This window comes from Aythya fuligula, chromosome 3 (assembly GCF_009819795.1).
Source record: "Aythya fuligula isolate bAytFul2 chromosome 3, bAytFul2.pri, whole genome shotgun sequence".
NCBI lineage: Eukaryota > Metazoa > Chordata > Aves > Anseriformes > Anatidae > Aythya > Aythya fuligula.
In genome coordinates, this window is record NC_045561.1 from 24,576,942 (window position 1) to 24,600,496 (window position 23,555).

The 23,555-nt window shown below is 38.1% G+C and overlaps 1 protein-coding gene across 1 annotated transcript in view; it reads right to left on the reverse strand.

The window, feature by feature from the left end:
- ARID4B (AT-rich interaction domain 4B) overlaps positions 1-23,555 on the reverse strand; it is an 85,974-nt gene that overhangs the window by 40,815 nt on the left and 21,604 nt on the right. Inside the window, exons 3-8 of the mRNA XM_032183902.1 lie at positions 16,524-16,634; positions 11,858-11,923; positions 11,171-11,261; positions 6,867-6,946; positions 4,893-4,984; positions 2,658-2,796 (exon numbers count right to left, since the gene is read on the reverse strand). Coding sequence (XP_032039793.1) covers positions 2,658-2,796; positions 4,893-4,984; positions 6,867-6,946; positions 11,171-11,261; positions 11,858-11,923; positions 16,524-16,634 — 579 coding nt within the window. The remainder of the gene's footprint in view (positions 1-2,657; positions 2,797-4,892; positions 4,985-6,866; positions 6,947-11,170; positions 11,262-11,857; positions 11,924-16,523; positions 16,635-23,555) is intronic.

Sequence of the window (23,555 nt, forward strand, 5' to 3'; positions counted from 1 at the left end):
AAAATTCTGGCTGCTATGAAACCCCAAGGAGCACAAAATGACTGTGGACCTAATTTAGTCCTGGTAAACACCACCTCTCTTGTACCAACCACTTCCAGTCTTATTTTTTTTTCCATCAAACACATGAAAGATGCTACCATGACAGACTGGTCTTCCTTCTTACATAGGTCACCAGCCACAATGTTTTACAAGTTAGAGTCAAAAGCTCCAATCGATTTGGAAACAGTTGTTAATCATACAGCACAGGCTACACAGCATCAAAGTTTTAGCAGTCAGAAGTTCACTTACAAGTTGAAAAGCCACTTAACGCTATCTCACCTAGTACCATACATCAAGCATCATCTCAATTTTGCCTGAATCAAGTTTTCCTGACTTCCTTGCAAAACAAAATCCACTGCATTTACAGGAGGATGACAGATGATCCTATGTAAGCTCAATTTTCTGAAAATGCTGCAAAGAAGATTTCTTCACTGCACCTTCCAAAAGCCTTTAGGTACATACTAAAGCCCAACAATACTATAAAGCTTACCAAATCACACTCTCTCACACGAGGAGTAAACGTCAACCCTTTTTAAGATTATAATTAGCTATTGCTGTTTAAGACATCACACACAAAAAATAAAACACTCACACAACCAAAAAATACATGCTGGATTAAACCAATGCAGCCACCAAAGACTTAGAAAATATATAAACCAAATTTAAACCTCTGTGGTTTTAGATTGTAATTTATAAATGTATCTGGATATAGGACTGATATCCAAAGCAATTAGTTTCTATTACTAATCTTGACTGTTCTTCACTGTGAAGGTCTAGACTAATTCCTGAACTTTCCACATTTGTGCATCTTGTACAACATCCATGTGTTTTAACACAAACCGTACCTGTCCACAGTATAAATAACAAAGTGAAATATGTTGTGGATACATATTCAGAATATTAAGCCTGAATTTTCATTTTTCGCATAGCTATAGTTAGCTACCCCACAACATTTAAGCAAAAACGGTCAATAACAAAATAAAATTACTTTGTTGATGAAGTACAGGTAACCACTTATCAGGTAAAAGAATGGAGAGGTACAGCCAGAATGGGCGGGGGGAAGAAGCTGTTTGGGGCACAGATCTATTCCCTGGCATAACCTTTCCGGTTAAATACAGTACGATGTTTATTTGCAGCGCTATAAACCTGATTACTAAAGGAACAGTTAATCTAGGATAAGCTATTTCAGAGTTAACAAGCTCCATCTTCAAACTTTATCCTCCTACTACTTCTCATTCATTTCAGGAAACTCCACGGAGAACAAGCTATTCCATTCTCCAAATGACAGCTAAAGAAAGAACAGGGTGTATCTTTAGTACTCCTTGGGAGAATAAGCAACAGTGCAGTTAATCTCTAAGCTCTGACCCACAGCTATCCTGATTAGTAGCTCTACTCCATGCACGTAGAGTGGCTAACAGGGCCTGCCATGGAAACTGCTCCCAGTTACATGCATGAGCAGAAGGGCCAACCCAACAGCGTGACATAAAACACGCTGGTGTAACTGCCCGCTGCTCAGAGTACAGCTGCGTTAGGTACCAACCAGGAGGGAGGGGATAGCGCACCAATTTGGACGACAGCCTTCAGGAAAGAAACAGCTCGATTTTCTTCCCTATTACTGCAAATTTCTGTTAAAGCTCCCTTTCATTAAGGTGGCACCTCCTTGCCACATATACTGCCCTCTCCCTTGCTGCAAAAGAAGCTTTAATGACTCATTCTCTCCCACCAATTTTCCAAAGGGAATCCTGCTGGAAAGCTTCTGGACTGCGTTGCAAGACACAGGAGGTGATGAGTAGAAAGTTACAACTGAGAAATACCGCACACACTACAAAGAGTTAAACGCTACAACGGCAGCATTTCAAAGTCTGAGCACAAGTCTTCCCAAAATTAGATAAAACATTTTCAGCAGTGAAGTTCTAATTGCCAGGGAGAAGTTATTCAAGTATTTGAAAGCAATAAAATATAAATGAAAAAGCATAATACTGGAGGTACCACATACAGAAATACATTAATTTCTAGATGTGTAAGTCAGTCTACATACAAACCTTAGACTAATAGTGATGTTTTATTACAGGTTTATTTGTAAAAAAAAATGTCTTTAAACCAAAATAAAGATAATTAAGATTTGTACTAAGAGACTGGCATTATTTTAAAGGAAATTCACTAGCAATTCTCTACTACCTACCTACAGCAAAAAAGAATAAAATCTAATAGGTTTACACTGGAACTAGAAAGATAATGTCTACTTAGTTACAAAACTTTCCATCTTTGTTCTTCTCATATCTTCTCACTTAATAAAACCTGGTAATTCAGAAAAACTACATACAACAGCATAGGTAAAAAACCCTCAAATATTATTTCAGTGGTACTACTCAACACACTATCAAGCTGGAAGTAGGCCAGCTAGCTCTGGCTGTTTGGAAGAACTAAAGCCATTCATCAGTGACTGTGTAAATGCATTTACATGCATAGCATTTCCTTTGACTACTATGACATTCAAATTTTAAGAAACATACTAACAGTATAGATGAATCCCCTGAAAAGGAAAAATAACACTTTTCTTTAACACTAGCAAATGCATTAACTATTTTGCAAAATTAAAAATAAAGATGAAGTCTTACCAAGGCTGGAAACCACAGAGCTTTCTTTTTATCCACACTGAAGCAGTCCACACACACAACTTTTCCTAGTAACTCGTCACTTTGCTTCCTATCATCTTCATCTTCATCGCTGGAAGAGGATGAAGATTCTTCTTCAGGACTAAATGACAGAAAAAAACTTAAAACTCAACTGCTCAAACCTCATCTACTATAGTTAGAGGTGAACCGGAGCTAACTAACTGTCTAAAAAGTATAAATGATAGTAACTTGAATTGAATGGTACCTTAAGATAGAAGTGAATAAAAATATTTATAAGGACATAAAATAATTTTATAAGTAACTATAAAAGTATTCATAGCAAAAACCGAAAATATTACAAGCTCAGAAACACTGTCTGGACATTCAAAACTAATTCTGAACAGTGTTTCACTAAGGCAAAACTACTGTGGTAAGTGTAGCTTTGGACCATTATTAAGTGAAACTGATTTTCCCCCCTTTTAATGTCCCTATGCTTTTACTTTAACAGCCACAGGCTATAAGCCTGCTGTCATCTGTCAAACGGAAGACAAAGTTATTCTGAGAGAGGACAAATCTCTGAAGAAGAAACATCAGCTACAAAGATAAATAGCAAGAAGAAAAAAAAGTTGTTTATTTATCCTGAAATAGGTGGGTTTTTTTGCTTGTTTTTATTTAAAGAGAGCTGCAGTGATAAGTTTCAATGACTGCTTCAATTTCACATTGAACAAAGTAGATGGGCAAAGGTGCAAACATATTTTGATTACAAAAAGGTTTCCACTCATTTTTTGGTTGTTCCAATAAAAAGTTACACCTGATTTTAACCATATAGGGACCCACATGTAGAAAAATATTCCAACTAAAATTGCATGCTATCAATTAAAAATGCTCAGCACTATATATACACATTATGTGTATTATCTTCTATTATTATTATTTGACTATTTCTTTAGACTACTCACTTTTAAAGTTAATTCTCAGAAAATATACAGCATGTTCAATAAGCATATAATGCAGAATTTTAAAAGCTACCTTCCAGTTTTCATATAGCTACTTTTGTGCAATAAGCTCAATATTAACAGAAGACTCACAGTTAGCATTTGCATAATGGATGACAGCTGTTTTATAGCCTAAACTGAATTACTGTTTTATGTTACCCACCCCAATTTTACATCACTTGCAGTGCTCATAGATGAAAGGATTTTTCCCAACATCCTTTTTTAGAAGTATTGATTTCTTTTAAAATACAGTATAAAAGTCTTTTAGGCTGCTTCTTGGGGTTGGAGAATCTCTTGTGGGAAGAGAACAAAGCTAAGGACAAGAAAAAGCCAGGACTATCTTAGAGAGACTAAAACCTAGCTCAGTTCACCAGCATGTTGTACAATCTTTTTACCCAGTTTGGTCAGTATGAACCGTAAGATAAAAATAAGCATCCTGTTTCTGCCATAACAACATCCTGTGTAGTTAGGTAAACAGAGACGACAACAACTCAGAGACACCAAGGAAGCTGCAATCATGTCTGCTGTGATACGTGCCAGCTTATTCAATCTTTCTCCTTCAGTACAGCATAATAGTAAATCAATATTCAAGTAAGTTTGTATCACCTGTACAAATACAGAGCAATATTTATGATCAAAAAGACAAAGCAATGAAGGATAATCTAAGCATGACAACTCCCTTCCTACCCCTGCCACTAGTACCTCAAAACTTTAAAAAGAAAAGCAAGAGCAGAGTCAATTGAGTATTTCATAATGATTCTTCAAGATCACATCTACCAAGAACTCTGGAACCCAGGAAATCAAACCATTATTCTTGATCTTGTGTTGTTGTTTTTGTTTTTTAATCTGTAAGATTTGCTGCAAACCATAACATTGTTCACCTATTTCTAAAAGCCCTTCAAAGACCTTGTAATAAGAAACCAGAAGATACGAGGAAGATTCCAGTGCCTTCTACAAAGACCTCACATCAGCTAGAAAAAAATATATTGCAATGGCTTTAGTCTAAGTCCAACAGATTGTCTCCACTTACTTGTCAATATCTGCCCCTATTTCAAATACTGGTCACATGAAGACTTGCAATTCTTGCATGCACTAATACAGGGAAAACTGACTTTCAGTCTGAGTGCTGAACAAAACTTTTCATATAGCTTGCTCTTTTTTGAATATAGAACTAATAATAAAAATAATAAATACTGGGAGCTTCAGAACTGAGTCAGAGCACAGACAAAGACATTAGACTTACATGTGATTGGATCTCCTTCCCCTGTTTGTTTTCTTTCCTATAACAGGAGTCCCAAAGTGTTCAGGATTTGTCAGTGGAAGCTGATCTAATGTCTGTTGAAATGGAAAAACAACACATTGATACACACTAAAAAGAAATGGCATAACTTATTGTGCAAAACCTAAGTTTAGACAACCCTTTTAAAGTAATTTTTGTCAATACAGAGACTGCTTCATTACTAAAGTACTTCTAAAAGCAGTGACGTTTCTGTTTTTTTTTTCTTCAAACTTTCATCCTACACACACACACAATGAAAGTCGTGCCTTTGGACCATTCAAAGACACAATGAATTATCACGTATTCCTCTGAGCTGGGATACTCCATCTCTACAGGATGAACTTTCTGAACTATCATCAGACTTAACACCTAATCATCTAGTTAGAAATGATCCTCTGTAAAATGAAACAGCAAGATAACCCAGTAGCAGTAAACATGACTAATAATGTTTTACTAGTAAATCATAGTTTTATATGAGAAGAAAAAGTCTAAAACAATTTTGAAGCAAGTGCAATATTGGATATTAGAAACAAAACAATATATATAGAGAGAAATAGCATTCTCCAATCAGCAAGACTACAAGAACATCAACAGAAGGACCTCACGGACCTCCAGTATCTTCTTCAAGACTGCTGTTACCTGTTTAGAAGAATCATTCCAAATTTGAAGGCTGCTGGTACAGACTTTTTTTCAGTACAATAAGCACCTCTTTTAATTCTTTGAAAGGCGGCATAAAGTCCTCCAAAATAAACACGTTCCTCTCAGTTACACTTCTGAGTTTTATGTGAATTTTTAAATGTGAAACATCAACTAGAATCTCAAACCTCTTCTGCACCAGACAGAACTGAACTCAATAGATATAATAAAATTGGCTTTTTAAATCTTGAAGTGAATTACTTGTGAGCACGGTAGACACCCTAACAGATCCCATAAACAACGTGAAATCAGAGATGAAGTTAAAGCACTATCACAACAAGATAATTGCAGGACATTGGTCTAATTGCACAAGAAGCTGGAGCTGCAATTTTCCCTGCTAAGTAGCTTTACAATCATGAGGTAATTATTAGAAACACACAACATGCCCTTCATTGAGAGTTGGTGACAATGAATTGCTTATCAGCAACTTTTACCATAGTTTTTGATGTCTTGATAAGAATGATCATAAAATTAAAGTAACAGGAGTCACCTGAATGTAAGGTTTCTTCCAAACTGACAAAATCTGAACTGGCTCTTGTTCTGCCAGCTGGGTTGCAGAGCTATTTATCTATATACACACACTAAAGTTTTCAACCCACTTACTATAAAGTAAAACTCCTGAATCCACATTAGTGTTTTTGGAACTGAAGCAGCCTGATTTTCAGACATGCTGATCATTAATAACAAGTAATTAATTGGAGAGACAACACAATCTCTAAAATTCTGGTATTTATATCTGAATCCAGATTCAGGCTTCCACTCAGGCCCTCTTCAGATTTGCCTAATCTTGATTCACTATTCTAGAAGTTATCTGAACCTTTACGAGAAGGTTCCAAAATCCGTAAGATCCGTAAGAACTCAAATATACCTAAACATCTGCATTTATTATGTACCATTTGTGATTTTTTGCACTGAATACTTACAGATTTTTATATTTGTAAAGCAAAGTAGTTATGTGATTGCTGCCTTCTATGTGATCCCCAATCCATGGACCATTAATAATATAAAAGTGATAGCTGTGAAACATTGATTTTCTTTGATAACTTACAGAGTTTGGTGAAATTCAACCATATTACTTGGTTTTAAAAAAAAAAAAAAAAAGCCATATCCTGTGGGCTATATTTTACATAATCACCGTTTTTAGTAGCATGGATATACACAACATATTGAAAACTGATTTACTAAAAATATATCACTTTAATTTCTTCCAAATTAAAAGTTGTATTAAAATTCTTTAATTACCTCACTTTCAGCAAAATGTCGCTCTCCTTTTAAGCACAGCGAAGAACGCCTAAGAGTCTTCTCGTCACCATCATCAAATACTGTCACCAGGTAAAAAGCGAGGCAGGGGGAAAGAAAAGATTTTAACTTTTATTTATTTATTTTTAAATCAGGAAGTAATTGATTACTTCAAGTGTCAGAAAGAATGAGATAAGATCTTCCTGTAGCCAGGTCTTACAAAGCTGTAGCTGGATACTACTGCATATCCAGTAAAGCATTTGCAGACTGGCCAAATATTTAAGCTGCTGGCTCACTGTAGTTACTCCACACTTCAAATGGAATCTTAACTAATCAGTAGTCAAGCACATACAATTTACAGACCAGCACACAAAAATAAAAATCAATACGAGCTAGAAATGAAAAACAATTCTTAGCATTTTCATTTTTACAGAACGCTATTTCAAAACCAGAATTCCTACAATCCACTACTGGAAGCTACACTTACTGCTGAGAAACACAGATTGACATCTAGAGAAAAAAATTACAGTTCAATGTTATTTGAAAGTTCAGCATTTCTCCCTGCTGACCTCATTCAGCTAACCTGTAAAACAGCAGCAATAACAGCCTAAGGAGAATGACAACAAACTGTGGTCAAAGAACAATCATCAAAATCAGGTGTTGTAAGAAAACTGTGGAGCTCATGGCTTCTTGGCTCCATGCTACTTCTGCTGTCACCAGGCTTTATTATCTCTAGCAATTGAGCAAGGTCAACTGGAAACAAGTTTGTAAAACAGCTGGCTTCAGCTACATACTTCATCCATTTAAATCCAGAAACACATCGCACACATTCAAGGTGGTATCTTTAGAAGTTGATAAACTGGTCATATAAAAAGTAAACTTTGATCAAGTTTACTACAGGTACTTATTGGATGAAAACTTGGTGACAAGTTTTAACTCAGGTAATGCTTACACTGTTCTGCAAGACAAGAACTGACCTCCTCTCCGGACCCCAACAGTGATGACAATTATAGTCTTGTCCCCACGCTGCAGTGACCTTGAAGACTTTTGGGGGCAGGGAAACAACCCCAAGATTAGATTAAAAGATTAAATTAAATGTTAAAGTTTCAGCAAGTTCTTAACATGTCTCCTTCACCTTCATTCAAACTTTCTCTTCTGTCAACAGTGCCTGAATCAGGCTCAGCAGTAATCTCATTAAAATTCAATCATGTGGTAGAAAACTAAAAATACATAAACACTTTGACAAACAAGAGCCAAAATAACAGCGTGCAGAGAATGGCTGTCAACCAGCAAACGACGCCTGGCAAGATCTGAACTTAGTTTTCAGCCACGTCTGACTATCAAATAGTGGGTGCCATACTCTAGCTTTAACATCTATTAAATACATATATATATAAATAATATACACACATGCAAACTCCCAACTTTTATTTATTTGGTATAAAAGAAACTCTTACCTAGTTCTGAGATTTTTTTTATCCTTATATAATGCAGTACTATTGATGAACAAAGAAAAACTACCCCTTGTGACTACCATTCTTTGTTTTATACTACCGTAATTGTTGAGTAGAGTCTAGTGTTAAAATCACAATTATAGATGCACATCTGACACTTCAATGTTTGCTGAAAAAGTATTAAAGGGCAAGAACTGCACAACAGAATACACAGATTTTTGAGCTGCATCTCAAATGGTCAACATATAATTGAGTCCTCCCTTCATTAAGTGAAGCAGAAGGCAACACGTTCCTAATTCAGTTTGTGTTAATTAATGTAACTGAGTCTCCTTACATAATGAGAGCTTTAAAAAGTCTATCCTCTTCAAGGGATAAGCTGACTACAACGAGGGTAAACCTATTCAGAACTAGGTAGGTAGCCAGGTTATGTATCCTGTGTGGTAATCCGCTTGCGGCCTCTTCCCTGCCAGAGGGATCCTTAATCTTTTTCCATAACACAAATACATTCAACCAAAAAGTTTCGTGTGCCTGAAAGACTTGTGCAGCCAGTACAGCACCTATGGCTTTAATGCATGTGATGTTCAAATCTAATGGGGGGCATTCTGAAAGCAGTCTACTGAGCAGACATACAAATGAGTACTGCGTTGTAAAACACCAAACCCAAAACTGCATTGCTGCTTTTTTTTTTCTTTGATGAAAAAAGTGCAAAAGGAGGCGAGACTACTTCACTTCTGCACATGTACAGTTCCACGTTTTTAGTAAAGCAATCATACTACTTTTTCCCTCACAGTAAACAACGAATTTAAGTATTAAGAGTATCACAAACTTTCTAAAGACACGTTTGAATACTGGAATAGTATCCAGATTACCATACCTTGTGCTTCTTGACAAATTTTTACAGGACAGGCAAATAAACCATGCACACTGTGTACACAGATAACTTTGCCTATGCTAAAGGCTATACTGATTGCTTGTTGTTTTTCTGTTTGTTTTAAATTAATTCCCATCTTCCTTTTGTAAGAAAGAAGTAGCATGAAAAAAATTAAAACTGAACTCATATACAATTTCTATTTAGACAACCTAAATAATTTAGTGTTAAGAGTCTTCAAGCAGACACAAAATGGTTATCCTAAATTTCACACACTGCTGCAGTGACACAAATGGTAATATATTAACAACTTCAGGTATGCTCCTACTTCAGATCTATCTGTCCTTCCACAAAGTTTTGTGTAGTTTGTTTGTTTTAATCAAAACAAAGTAACTTTATTCATAAAATCATTAATGACACAATTTGATACTTCTCAACAAGTGCTGCAATTACATTAGGTAAATCTGCTGGCTAGGAAGCATGCTAATCCTGAAATTTGGTAAATGCCAACTAGCCCTTGAAGCAGGGCTTTCACTCAGATCTGCAACGTCATCGTGGTCTGCAAGATAATTTCAAACCCATTTCAGTCACCCTCCTGACAAAGATTATTCTAATCATCCACTGCTAAAGTCAATTCCCGCTTAAAGTGCATTACACAGTCAGCAGCTGTGATGCTTTTACTGATTCTGCAAGGTCAACATGCTTTTGTCTACTTTTATCTATAAAATAAGGTTTTTAGTCTCAATTCTTACATCTCTCCTTCCTTTTTCTCAAGCGCAGGATTATTGGCAGTCATCTACTTTGATTTACAAAAAAAAAAACGTGACACCAACTTTCAGAATTTAATCTGCACTGGCTCCTATCTTTTTCTTCTTGCTGAGCCATTAACCTCGTGCTTTCTCAGAAGTGTGAGCATGGACATACAACAGAGATCTAATACCAGCTATACCATTTTGTTCTTTACAGGTAGATCATATGTGAGAGTTTTATACTAATTACCAGAACTACCTGTGATGTCAGTTTGTGTCTTTATACCCCATGTTTCAACACACCCTAGCCTGGTCTCTCCTTTACTTACATAGTCTACTTCTCCAACAGGAAAACAAATATTTTCTGCATCATTTACCTGGAAGATTACAACTAAACTCACAGCTCTATTCCTTTCTAAAAGGACTAAGGCTAGGGAAAGTTAGTCTTTCCCTAGCTGTTCAACAGCACTTTAGCAGTAACAACCCTTAGTATCTTGGTGCAAGTAAATCTTGCTAAGGTTTCAAAACCTGGTCCTCATCTTCCCAAGCTCTGGACATCTATCAAGGAGACAAACACACAACTTCAAGAAACAAGACATTTCCTACAATAGCTTTAAAATTACCAGTGCACAGATGGAATATATGTTATCATTCCTCCACTGACCAGTTCTCCCTAACATTTATCTACTTGTACATATCATCAAAGGGTAAACCCATTTTTCTATATTCTAATAGATTCCAGGTTTGCTTGTGGGCATCTGGATACATCATCCAAAGCCTGAAATATCATATTCTAGAATAGGCAAAATGAATAGGAAGACTTATAGAAGAAAAAAAAAAAAAAAAAACAACAAGCTGTATCTCTGGTTTCACAGGAGCAGTTGTCAGGGCAAAGCCTAGAAGTAGGGAAAAGTATGTATTGCAATGTGAATTGTACAGATGTGTATGACAACATACTTTGCTTCAGAATATTTAATAAGAGCATATTAAATACCCAAGCAGTACCCAATTATACAGCAGCTCACTAAGTCTACGTTTTACATCCTAATTTCACCTTGTGGTGAAGTTTCTTACAAAAACCCAAAGAATTTATTTTTTTAATGCAGACTTTGAATGTTTACATAAGGATCTCCAAAAACATCTCTCACCTTGTTTAAGACGTGTCCAAGAAAAATACAGGTTACTGGCTTAATTTAAGTCACGAGTTTTATTCGAATACATAACTATTTCTCTTACCTACAGTGTACCAACTTGCATCTGTTAATTTGTTGATCACTGCTTCCTGGTAAGTTCCATCTGGATTTTTCACTTCCACAACAGTTCCCACCTAAAATGCAAAAGCCACTTAGCACCAGACAGATTCTAAAACAGTCAATGAAATTTACACTTCGGTACTCAGCAGAGTTAATTTCTACAGACTTTGTTACATATACCACACCTTTTCAGTTTAATTTGAATCTGTTTGTACTCCTTATAACTTCTTTCTTCCATTCCACTAAAATAAGCCAACTAACTGAGCTGATTATTTCCTGCCAGCAGGTGGGGAACAAGAACCAATCTGAGTGATGTCATTCTCTTGTATAAGAGCTTGCCCATCAAATCCTCCAGCTGAGCTTTCCAAAGCAACAGTAACTAAAAATCAGAGCCAGCCAAACTTCTTAGCTTTAAGGCCAAAAAGAACAAAGAGGCTTGCATCAGCCAGTATGCTGTATTCCCTTTAACTACAGGGGAAAAAGTTAACATGAAAAAGAAGCGTATACCAACTTCAGCTTTGCAGCATTACCTTTTAAGCTTCACAAAGGTATCTGGCCTAGGTAATAAAATGAACTTTCCTCTTTCACCTTATACTACACATACACGTTTATTTCAAATGCTGAAGAATGCTTTTCAAAGCGTTCACAAAATGTAGAACAAATTTATTACCTTTAAGGGACCCTTTATGTGGTCATCCTGCACTTCCACTGTTGAAGAATCATGTCGAAAAGTTACCTAAAAAAAATATAAATCAACTGACAATCACTTGATACAATTGAGCAGCATAAGCACATGCAATGTCAATAGTCCTTCTCTTACTCTCATCATGCAATTAGTCACCACAATCATTCCAGTTGCTGAAACTTTCATTCATACATTTTAGAAATAATGGGAAACAACTTCTTAGTTACTGAAGTTGTTTTTACCTTTTACAACAGACCTATTACCACTAAAGGAACTGACAGACAATACTAACAATGTTTAACAGCTCAAAACAGTATTTGCACATCTGTTAATGATTTGAATTGTACTGTTCTAGTACCACAGCAAAAAAAGGATGAAGTTTCAGAAGTTATGAGCACGAATAACTGCACAGAAACATTTACATTTCAGTGCTCTGAAATCAAACAGTTTTAGCACCTGTATCTAAATCCATATCGTGGTTCATTTCTTTGCTACTGCTGCTGGTTGAAGTGCATTTTTTTCACTTACTGCTGGAAGACCGGTATGAAAACATACAGGGCACTGCTGTCAACTGAACAAAATGAACAACCCAAAGAGAATGTTCCAGTTTTTCAGTTAACGTCAGCCTAGCCAAGAAGATGCTAGTAACTGGAGGTAAATGTCCAGAGTGCTAAATTTTTAGTCTTCCAAAACTTCAGTAAAGGCTGTAAGCATTTGAGGCATTTTCACATGTCATTGGCTGTGTCTTTAACACAGCACACACCATCCTCAGGAAAATATGGGTTGGAAATTTAAATTTATGATTAAGTTACCTGTAGCATCCGATACGGATACTGATCATTCATTTCACTCTGAACTAACTTGAACACACACTAAGTCACAGGATCAATTGCACCTGAAGTTTGTTGTTTGTTTGTTTTTTCCCCTCCACTCTGGTTTTAAAATTCAGAGAAACCCTGAGAAAACTCTGGCATTACATATATATACACCTTTTATTAACACTCACAAGTGATGTTCTAAAGCTCACCAGAGCACACTCGTTTGTTTTAAGTGTATGATGCTTTATTTAGTACTCACAATAGCTAACAGTAATACTATATTAAGTTGAAGAACTTGGTTCACAAGGGTGCCCAAAGTTATGTTCTTGCTAAAGTTGAGGTTTCCTGTGCAGAACACAGTGATGGTGAGATCTGCTTCAGAACAGATTCTGTTTTCCAACACCATTTCTCTTACTTTGACTCCTTCAAGAGTTAAGTTTAGGAGTTTTGTAAGCCTTGACAGTAACAAATGGTTGAGAATAACACCTAAAGCCAGGACTGAGGAAATCCTACCTTGGCTGGCTGATTAGAAAATAAACACACTGGAATGCTTTCTACCCTCAAGGTGTTACTTTGCAAAGTAGTTATCTTGTCCATCTCCTGCTAAAACCACAGCAATACCTACTGAAAGTATGTTCTTTTTAGAGCTGCATCATCCCACCTACGGATGGTAAATACTTCCTGTCTGACAGACAGACACAAGTCATACTTCGTAAACTGAAAGCCACACAGAAGATTCTGGACAAGGATTAATAGAGCAAGGGCCAACCTTCTGAACTTCAGCCTGATGGGGATTTATTTAGAAATCAAAAGTTCAAAGTTTAGATGTAAAATAATCTGACACCTGTGATCACTCAGACGAAACAAACAGTGTATCAATTCTGATTTAGAGGTAACTGATTTAATTAACTTTCTGTAATTAATGTATTTCACAGCATAAAGAAACTCTATCCAAAACCATGAGTCAGCCACAGTGTACTACAAAAGAAAGGAGAACACATGACTTTACTATTGTGTATTCCTGAACATTTTCTCTTTTTAAAAGGTTCATTGGCAATCTGCCTCTTTTTCAGGAGATTTTGATACCAACAGTTTTCAGTTCCTGAGACCTCCAAACATATTTTTAAAAATTAAAGAAAAAATTTACTGGGTATTAGCAGAAATCAGATCTGACCAGCAGATCATCAAGCTGTTTAGATTCAGTTGGAATTTCCTTTTTCTTCACCATCCTTAAATGGAGGTCCTGGTAAGGCTCTACAGAGCAGATGCTCTGATACTTTCTATTTCATGAAGACAGACACTGAAAACAGTTTCTTCTGAAACTTCTGTGCAGGGTGCCCAAATACAACTGGTGGGTGTAGATGATGGTGCTAATTGTGTTTTAGAGTACACTGTCAAAATAAACTGGTTTAAATAACTAAGAGAAGCTATAATTGATCCTATGAAGAGGGAGTAGCCTACCAGTAACACCAAAAGTTGTGCTCTTTAGTCAAATTTGTAGCGTCCTCAAAACTTTTCACGAGTCCAGGCAACTCTGTTTTACTCCTTTACATGGCAATGCGTGTAATGAAGATACATTGTATAACATAAAATTCTTTACCAGGTAAGTGTGAAGTATGGCATTGAAGTGTTAAACACAGGGCACTTGAGTTGCATTGAATAAAGTTACTAAATTATGTCACTGATGGAAAAGTCATTATGAGGGCATCCCTGAAAATACTGCAAGAAGCAGTACTTGACAGATGAAGAAAGCAGATAAAAGGTGAAGTAATTAAATGTATTTTACTTCCCTGAAGATGACAGAGCTTGATACTGAAAAAAAAAAAAAAAACAAACGTTGCCACCCTTCTTTCTCAGAGCAACTATTTTTGAAGCTTAAATGAAAGGGTCAAACTAAAATTTCTCTTATGAAGTAAGCTGAATTTTTGGCAACTAAGAGGAAGCTCCTAATATAAAGGAGACTAAGGCATATGATGTGTGGGGGCCAGGAAAAAGTCTGTTAAACAAGTGGAAAATAAATGTAGCAGGTAAACTATCAAAATTAAAATGTACAGTTGACAATAAGAATTCTGCTTAGACCTAATATCGGAGAAAGCTTGCACCCTCCAGAAAGAGGAAAAATTAAGGGGTCACTGTTAAGTTTAGGGATGATGCACTAGTGGTGGAAGACAATCAGAATAAGAAGATATTGATACTGTACTCAGACAAAACAACAAAAAAACACACACCAAAACACAAACCATGACACCACAACACACATTACTCTACAAAGGAGTAACTCTACGGGTGCTTAATTGCCCTAAGTTATGCAGTAACAGATAGTGAAGACTCCCTCTCTCTCTCTCTTCTACCTCCTGCAAGACTTTAGACACAGTTTCCACAAGCAATTCGGACTGAAAATTCAGTTACTCTGCAAGATCTTGCTGCAAGACATTGCAGTCACCAAGCTGCAAGTAAATCCATACAAAAATATTTCTCAATGGACACCACTACAGTGCAAGTGGCCATCTAAGGTGGGCTAAAAGTCCTCTTAAAGAGCTGGTAGTAGTTAGGACTTCACTGATCTGGTCACAACACTACTCCTGTACTTAAATACTGACACTTCACACCTAAATACCAGTACTTAATAGCTTAAATTCAATGGTGCTGTAAAACATAAACCAGCTCATGCTGGTAATAGCTATGACTAATGAAATGAGAAGACCACTCATTTGCTCTAAAGGCTTTTTAAAGGCGTCAGATTTAAGACTGGCACCTTCCCATTACAGTCAACATTAATCATCACATCAGTGACAATATCCTTCCCATCAGGGCTTTTGGAGATAGTGTGCCCTTATACATAGTATAGGCAAAATTGGCCATAGCATGAGGGCAGGTTCAAGCCCTGCACGACAATTTATAATAGAGACTCTTCTATACCATGTTACCTCCACTCACAGGCACACATTTTTCACTTCTTTTTACAGAAGATAAGAAAAATACTCTGCCAGTATAAGTCTGTTCAGAGCAACAATATAATTTCTTTTTTATAAGTACTTTTGATCCTTGCCTTGATATATCTCTGTATAAGGTTAAGAGGTGAAACAGAAAAATAGTACCTGCTCCCAAATTAGAAGCTTTTAGGGCAACGCTATCCAAACTGAAATCTAGGGCCTCTTTACAGTGTGGACTTACTGCGAAATAAAAACAAGCTAAAACATTTTTAATATTCCTAAATAAACAAACTACAAACAATCAGACAAACAACTTTAAAGTCCCAATGGGTGTTAAAACATCTCTTACATTCCCTCCCCACAATTTTTATTCTACTGCATGTGGCTTATATTGATTCAGTCAGTCATTAACTAGAAACTGTAAAGATTAGGTAAGATTCCCTGCTTACTATTCCATAGGACTTATTATGCCAAGTCTTTGTTGAAAGACAGCAGGACTTCATCTTATTCCTGAAGCATTATCTAGTTGCCGCTGCAAAACTGCAGTGACCTGAGCTCCTGAAGTAAAAGAAACCATATTAAACGTACTTTTGAGAAGCTTTATCTATTTCCCAAAGACATTGTTCCATGCATAAACCTACATTTGTCGTTTTACAGCAACTACTTTAAAGTCAGCCTATGGCACTGAAGGCCACAGATCCTGATGGCAAACAGATGACAGAGCAGTGAAGGAAACATAACGTATCTAATTGCATGGGGAAAGGTGTGGGGGAATCCCTCCCAACCCCACAAAAATACACTTATTGTTATTGTAGAGGCTGCGCTGACAGTCCAAGAAAAGGACTAGTTGGAAAATACATTACTTCTTTCCCCAAAATTATTTGCAGGAAAACCACATACCTTGACTTTGACAAGTCTTTTTGCTGTCTTGATCTTGGCTTCACAGAAGGCTCCTCGATACTTAGCACTCACATCGGTGCCCACTGTGAGATAGGGAGGCTCATCAATGGCCTGGAACAGAAAGGAAAGCAACTGTTTTTTAATTGCTGGCCACTGGCAATACAGCTATCATCGTCACGCTAGCTTTTGTGGACAGTGTTACAAAACAGCTCCATAAAACTTCACCTGACAGCATATGTGTATCCCAGCAGTAGAAACACAGAGTGCAGCACTAAACTCATGCAACGGTTACCATAAATATCAAAATCTGACACCACGGCTGTCTGCAACAAGTCACCGCATAAACCTCCAACCTCTGCAGCACCAGCAGTGCAGCAGCCAGCCAGCCCTGCTGGGCTGGTGAAGGCCAACCAAGCATTTCCACCTTCTCCTGCAATTGCCTCAAGATTTCAGGCATCTCTTGAAGACACTGGCGCTTGTTTTATTTCTCTTATATGCTAATGAAAAATGAACCTGATGTAAGTAGAGCATTTCTGGAGAGACTTTTTTTTTTTTTATTAAAACTCTTGCATAAAGTAAATTATATGGATGGATGCTTGCCAGGAGCATGTCCTGAGGGACAGAGTACAGCAGGAGAATGATGATAGAATAAATGCACAACAACAGTGAAGGGCCCAGACAAAGCAATAGGTTCTGCAACGAGCAACAGGAGGAACAGGTAACATCCAAATAGGGAAACAGGAGGAGGAAAATAAATGTTCCAGGGACAGGGGTAGAACAAGAGTCTGATTAGCATGAGTAGGCTCAGGAAGGCTCTGTTCCTTCAGAGGAGGTCCCTTTCCTCTCACCCAACCTCTCGTAGCATCATCTGGGGGAGGAGGTAGCAGAACCACCTCTCTGAATCACTTTGTAGAAGCTGGGTCAGAAGACAGGGTAGATGAGCGATAGCAATGAGCTACATGTCCAAGAGCTGCAGGCCTCCATGCAGCCCCAAATGAGAACAGTGAAGAGAGATCTAGGCCCTTGCTTAAGCCCACAGGGTATCTCTGCACCCCTAAAGACTTGGGACAGCTTACAAGAGACAACTCTGGCACATCCAGGCTCTCCACAGGAAGAATATGGAGATACCACAGTCCTCTACAGCTCCCCGCACTGCTGTTGAGGCTGTGCATGTTCCTAGGTGTTTGCACCCAACAGCAGGTAGCTCCCCCTGGCTGTTTCCAGCTCTGATAGGACACAAGCACAGGCAGGCAATTAGGCACCTGGATGCTTCAATGTAGGGCTCAAGATCTGTAACTTTTGCAAAACTTGAAATTGAGTGACATGAGCTGCTACAATGTTAACTCCATACTAATAACATTTTACCTTGGCTCTTCATTCAAGTCTAACACTCATTTTCAGGTAATAAAATATATTGCGGAATACTAGAAGATTGTCACCAATATACCCCGTCAAGATCAGAAACATGAATGCTCTAATGAATCCCAGCCCCCCTTCTCCCTCTCCGCATGCATGCTTGACTGCACTAGAGCAGTATATCCATGAACACATATCCATTTCTATTACAGATTTAGTAACAATAAAATTCAACTGAGATTAAGTAGGTAGCTGTTAACAATGCTGAGATTCAGAAATTCATTTCCTTCTTGCTTCTGTAACAGTGCAAACGTAGTACTTGCCTTCAAGGCAGGCTGAAATGCTTTACTTACTCCACTTGGAAGGATGCTGAGACAGGGACTCAGATGGTGATAAACTTGATTTTGCTTAGTGCTCTCAGTAGATCAATTGACTGTTTCACACAACATAAATCTGAACAGTGGCAAACAGTCAGATTCTCCTGCAAAGTTAGTAAAGCTGTAAGAGGGGAGCATCCTCCTGATCTCCCCATTCCTTAGTGAGGAAACTCTTCAACACTATGATGCCGATAATCTTTCATGTCAGTTATCTTCTAAACTTCATAGAAAGATTTTAAGACAGACAGCTCCAAGCACGCTTGTAGCTAGAAATCTCCTACAAACACAGACTGCTAGAGCTGCTTGTGTCAGTACCAGTCTATGCCCCCCAATACAGCCCAACAAATGATCTCAAGGATGATCTCGAGAACTGAATCATAATGTTAGGTTTAGCTTATGGAAAATAAAAAATGCCTTTTCTTCACTAACACTGAATCTTAATTAAAAAAAATAAAAAGAGAAGTGAGACATTTTGAAGCTCCAGTCCTTTGACTGTTTGTAAGTCTATGGATAAGAAACAGGCAACTCGCAATTATCAACAAACTTCAAAATAGGATTTCAATTTCTTTTTTATGAAGAGATTAATCAATACAACTAGCGATTAATTCATCATTATTCTGCCTTACTTTTAAAAGCTTCTTCCAAAAAGAACAGTCATGTGAAGAACAAACATCTGCAGGAATTGATCTCTGTTGCTCCCCCAGAAGTTAATTCTGATCCTTGGTTTAAGTCTCCCGAAGCTACTTTCACAATGGTTAACTCCTTTCACTGGCATTAGTTAATATTTAGCACTGTAAATAGAGTAATTGTGAGGAATGCCAAGCATATGGACCATTTGCTTAACCACTGTAGGTACGTTTACTAGAAATACAGTATCGGAGTGGCTTTGACATGAATATTTATACCGGTGAAATACACTTCTTTATTAACCACTATGAATCACTTAGACATTTTAAAGTATCCAATTGCCATCGGATATCTTTAATGGATGCTCCTAGGAACGTGTTCTGTGATTTTAGCATTCCACTGGAAGCTGTACTAAATGATTTTTCCCCTAAATCACCTAAGTGGGCTTTTCAGAAGATTTCCCTCATTCTGGTTGAGGGTACCAGCTGAAAATGGGAAACTGAAACAAGCGGCACGCTGTGATGCATGACAGGGAACGCCAACTCGACACGCAGCCAGCGACGGGCACAGCCTGGCAGCCGTTCCACCTCACCCGTGCTGCCACTTGGCCATCCTCGAGGCGAGCCACCTCTTCTCACGCCGGCAGCCTCCTACCAGGGGCACCCTGAGACCACCGCGGCCACCTCCATCAGGGGATGGCGCAGAGGCCGCCCCGAGAGGCGAGGCTCGGCCCCAGCAGCATCCCGGGCATCCCGGAGCCGCCGAGGGGCCGGCAGGAGGTGGCTTGCAGAGCGGCGCCGAGAGGAGGGGCCGGCGCCAAGAAGCTGCCAGAAGTTTCTGGCGGCCCGCGGCGGGTGGCCGGGGGCTCGCCGCCGCGCTCGGCCCGGCCCCGTGAGGCGGCCCCGGGGGTGAGCGGATACCCAGCCTCCTGCAGAGCAATTCCCGATACAATTCTGGCTGTCAGCCGTTCAAGTGCCGGCTCCGTGCTTTTACCTACCCCTCAAGGCTGTTCCAGGGCTGGGTTGGACGTTTCGGTGTTTTCCGTCTACGTGGGATGAAATCATCCCCACACCTCCTTCAGCCGTGCTGTGTGACTGCGCTGCAATTCCTCCGTGAGGTCTGGCAGGCCATGCAGCAGCCGATAAAGCTGCTTTACATTGTCCTCTAAGTGCTTCTAATACACCGTGTGCGAATGCATTATTTCTATCACCTAATCTGTATTCCTCTGCACTGCACACAGGATGTTCCAAGCAAACCACATGAAAACAAGATTAAGCATTCAATCTAGAAACACAGCCGACACGCTCGGGAGGAAAGCCTGCAGGACTGCTTGCAGATTAATATGCCAAGAGAAAGCTGGGCCTCTACCTTCCCCTTTTGTCTCTCTGACAGGGAAAGTTTGCAAAAAGCCAGGATTGCATCTTGGGTTAAACACTCAAAAGGCAGGGTCTAGCCACTTCACCGAGCTCCCACATCAGGAAACGAATGAAACATTTTCGAGGAAGTAAAAAACCACAAACTACTAAAAAGTAATGACTGGTTTTAGCTTTCAAATGGAAATCTAACATGTTTGTTTTTGATGACCAAGGTTTACAGAAAGCCTGTTGAAGATTCTAGGCCTTCTCCCCTGCCAGGAACCCAAATTGATTCTTTAGTTTAAAAAAACACTATTTTTTCCTCCTTGTTCATATTAAGCAAGAGAAACAGTGGAAATACTTTTTTCTACGAAGTTCCCTCTGATGGTGTACCTGCCCTAATTGCGGAGGGCAGCACCCTGTTAGCCAGCATCACACGCCACTGTTCCAACTCCCATCAGCCACAGCCCCCCCAAGCAGCATTACCAACCAAGCAGTAATACCCCGCTACTTCAGAGCGAAATCCAGCCAGATCCCTAAAGCTTCTCCTGAATGGCCAGAGCTTCACGTGGCTGCTGACAAACCCCTGTTCCGTCCTGCAGAATTAGCAGCACCCTCGAGCCAGTCCAACAAGGGGTCAGAAAGTCTGGGGACAACGAAGGCTTGAAAAATCTCAGATTTCAGAAGAGCAGCATTTGGGGGGAAACAAGGGTAAATCCAGCATCACACAGACAATTTTTGAAGATACATTTTAATGGAAAAAGGGAAAAAAAACACAAACCATTAAAACACTTTCTCCCCACTTACTAAAGTACTTCACTAAAGATTATTGCTATTATTTGCTTAAATATTTTCAAACTGCCTTAAGTTCCACCCCGTAGCAGAAACCTGCCCACACACTGCAGGATCAGGCTCTTAAATAACCAAAATCCTGGAATGTGAGCAAAAAGTTGCATTCTTAATTACAAACTCAACCTGTTGTGGTTGGGAGGACAGTCAACTTCATCACAGCAGCCACTCAGGAAAAACCTATTACTGTGCCACATTTAACGTACTCAATTTGGCAGATAACCTAAGTTGATTTCAAATACATTCCTCCTCTCCTCAGAGCAACACATTTCTGAAAAATTCTAAAAAGCTTTCCATAAAAACCTGTTACTGAGGCACGTAACTGCTCAGCGAGGAATGCAACATCTAAAAAAAAAAAAAAGACTGAAGCCAAGGAGACTAAAAAAAAAAAAAAAGCACTGCAACAGGAAGCAGGATTAATTTTTCTGGAAACTTGCAAGCTACAGCACAGAATGAACGGCAGTGCTGTTCTTTTAAATGGAAAGGCTATTACCTGAAAGCACAAGGGGAAGACAGGGTTTTAGGCAAATCTACTTCTGGCTGACGGATTTCAGCTTCATTTTTTTTGTTGTTTTGTTGTTGCTGTACAGCTCTAAGACCAAACTAGGAATTACGAGGTTTATGAAGAAAACTACTCAATGCTATCAATGTCGTGGTGGCAAATCAAAATTAGGATAGGAACATCAAGATCAATCTGAACACTTCTCAATTCAAAGGAGAGGAGCAGAGAGGCTTTTTGTAGCGAAACCTGTTTCAATTGAAAATCTACAGGAAGTTTCAAATAACACCTCACCAGTCTCATAAGCAGACATAACACAACTGTGGCAGACAGTTTTTTTCATATTTTTATTTACTAAAGTGGAAGTTAACGGAAGCTAGTGGCCAGATGTCTAGAAGTTATAAACCAACTTCTGATAGCTTTAGTTTTCTTTCCAAGTGCAAAGGGGAGATTTCCTTTATTTCTAAGTATCCAGTTACATTAGTTCCACACCTAACTTAGTCGCAGTTCTCAAAGACTTGAAAAGACACAAAAGCTGATTTTCTTCTCCAAATCAAAATGAGCTATGCAGAAAAGACTTACAAATACTAAGATCATGAAGGGCCGAGAGACCCAAACCAAGAGGTTCAGTCCAGTAACAGGCAATATTCCCTTTTAATATATCTGTCTTAAATGCAAAATGAGTATTCTGTATTAATTTGTGTAAAGTTAGATTTCTATGGAACTAGTAACCCTATTACTTTTTTTAAACTCTGCTAAATTGGTATAGAATTGTACAAATAACTCAACACAGAAAATGAAAAATATTTCAAAGAAAAGGATTCAAAAATCATTCTATCCTAATTATACCCAAAGAGCAACTACATTCTCCATCCAGAAATTTAATGAGTAGTGTCATTTCCAAACACAAACTTTAAATTATCATTTTATTCTGAACAGCAATTCCATAAAGATGACTATGCCTAAAAAAAAAAAAAAAAGTAAGAATTGAATTCTGATTCTGTTTCCAACTTGCCCACAGACTTCCTCCACATCCATGCAACCCAGCAGGTACATACCAGCTTTCCAGTCTGCAAAATGTGGCTCATGCATATCTTACCCAAAGGGGAGTAGGGATTTGATGTTTATACAGTACTTTGAGACATTAGAATGGAAATCTGTATTCATTTTTTCCCCATCAGTATAGCATATCACTCTATAAGAATGTTTTATTTAATCAAATACTCCAGATCCAATTGTACTCTCCAAAACTAATCCCACTTCTTTTAAATTCCTCATGTAGGTCTCTTCTCTTGCTCTGCATTGCCAAAAGACCACATGAAGGAAAGACATTTTGAGTGTGTGCTCCCACTGTTTATCCTGCTGAATCTAAAATCTTTTTTCAAGTCAATCATCGCCATAGCTACCAGATTGCAATTCTCTGTAAGGTTTAACTAAATATTCAAACTACTTAGCATTAGAGTGCAGTACTGCAAATGGTGCAACTTCACTAATTTTGGTCTGACATGTTTTTTACAACTTCTGTATGTCCAAGTGAAGTCTGAGTGTTGTTTCTGCATATGTAAGGATGAAAAAAGTAATAACCAACTTCTAAAAGGAAGTTCTCAAAAGAAGACTTCTCTTTTAGTCACTGATACTTCAATGACTGATACTTCAATGACTGTTCTGATTTCATGTGTTTTAGCACAAGAATCAAAAGGTATTAAATATGATGAATTTCAGGAAATATATATATATATATATATTACATGTTATTAGATGGTAAAATAATTTAGTAATAACGTAGCCCTTGATGTATGTTTTACATTTGAATATAAGTAAGTCAATCGCTTTCTTGACAAACACTCTTTTTTCCAACTAAGAGTTAAAAGCTTCAGATAATGCTTAGGAGAATTATTTACATTATTAGATCTGGGTAACTTGCCTCAGTTTTAAAAGCGTGCCACAAATCTGTCTAGAAATGCTGCTT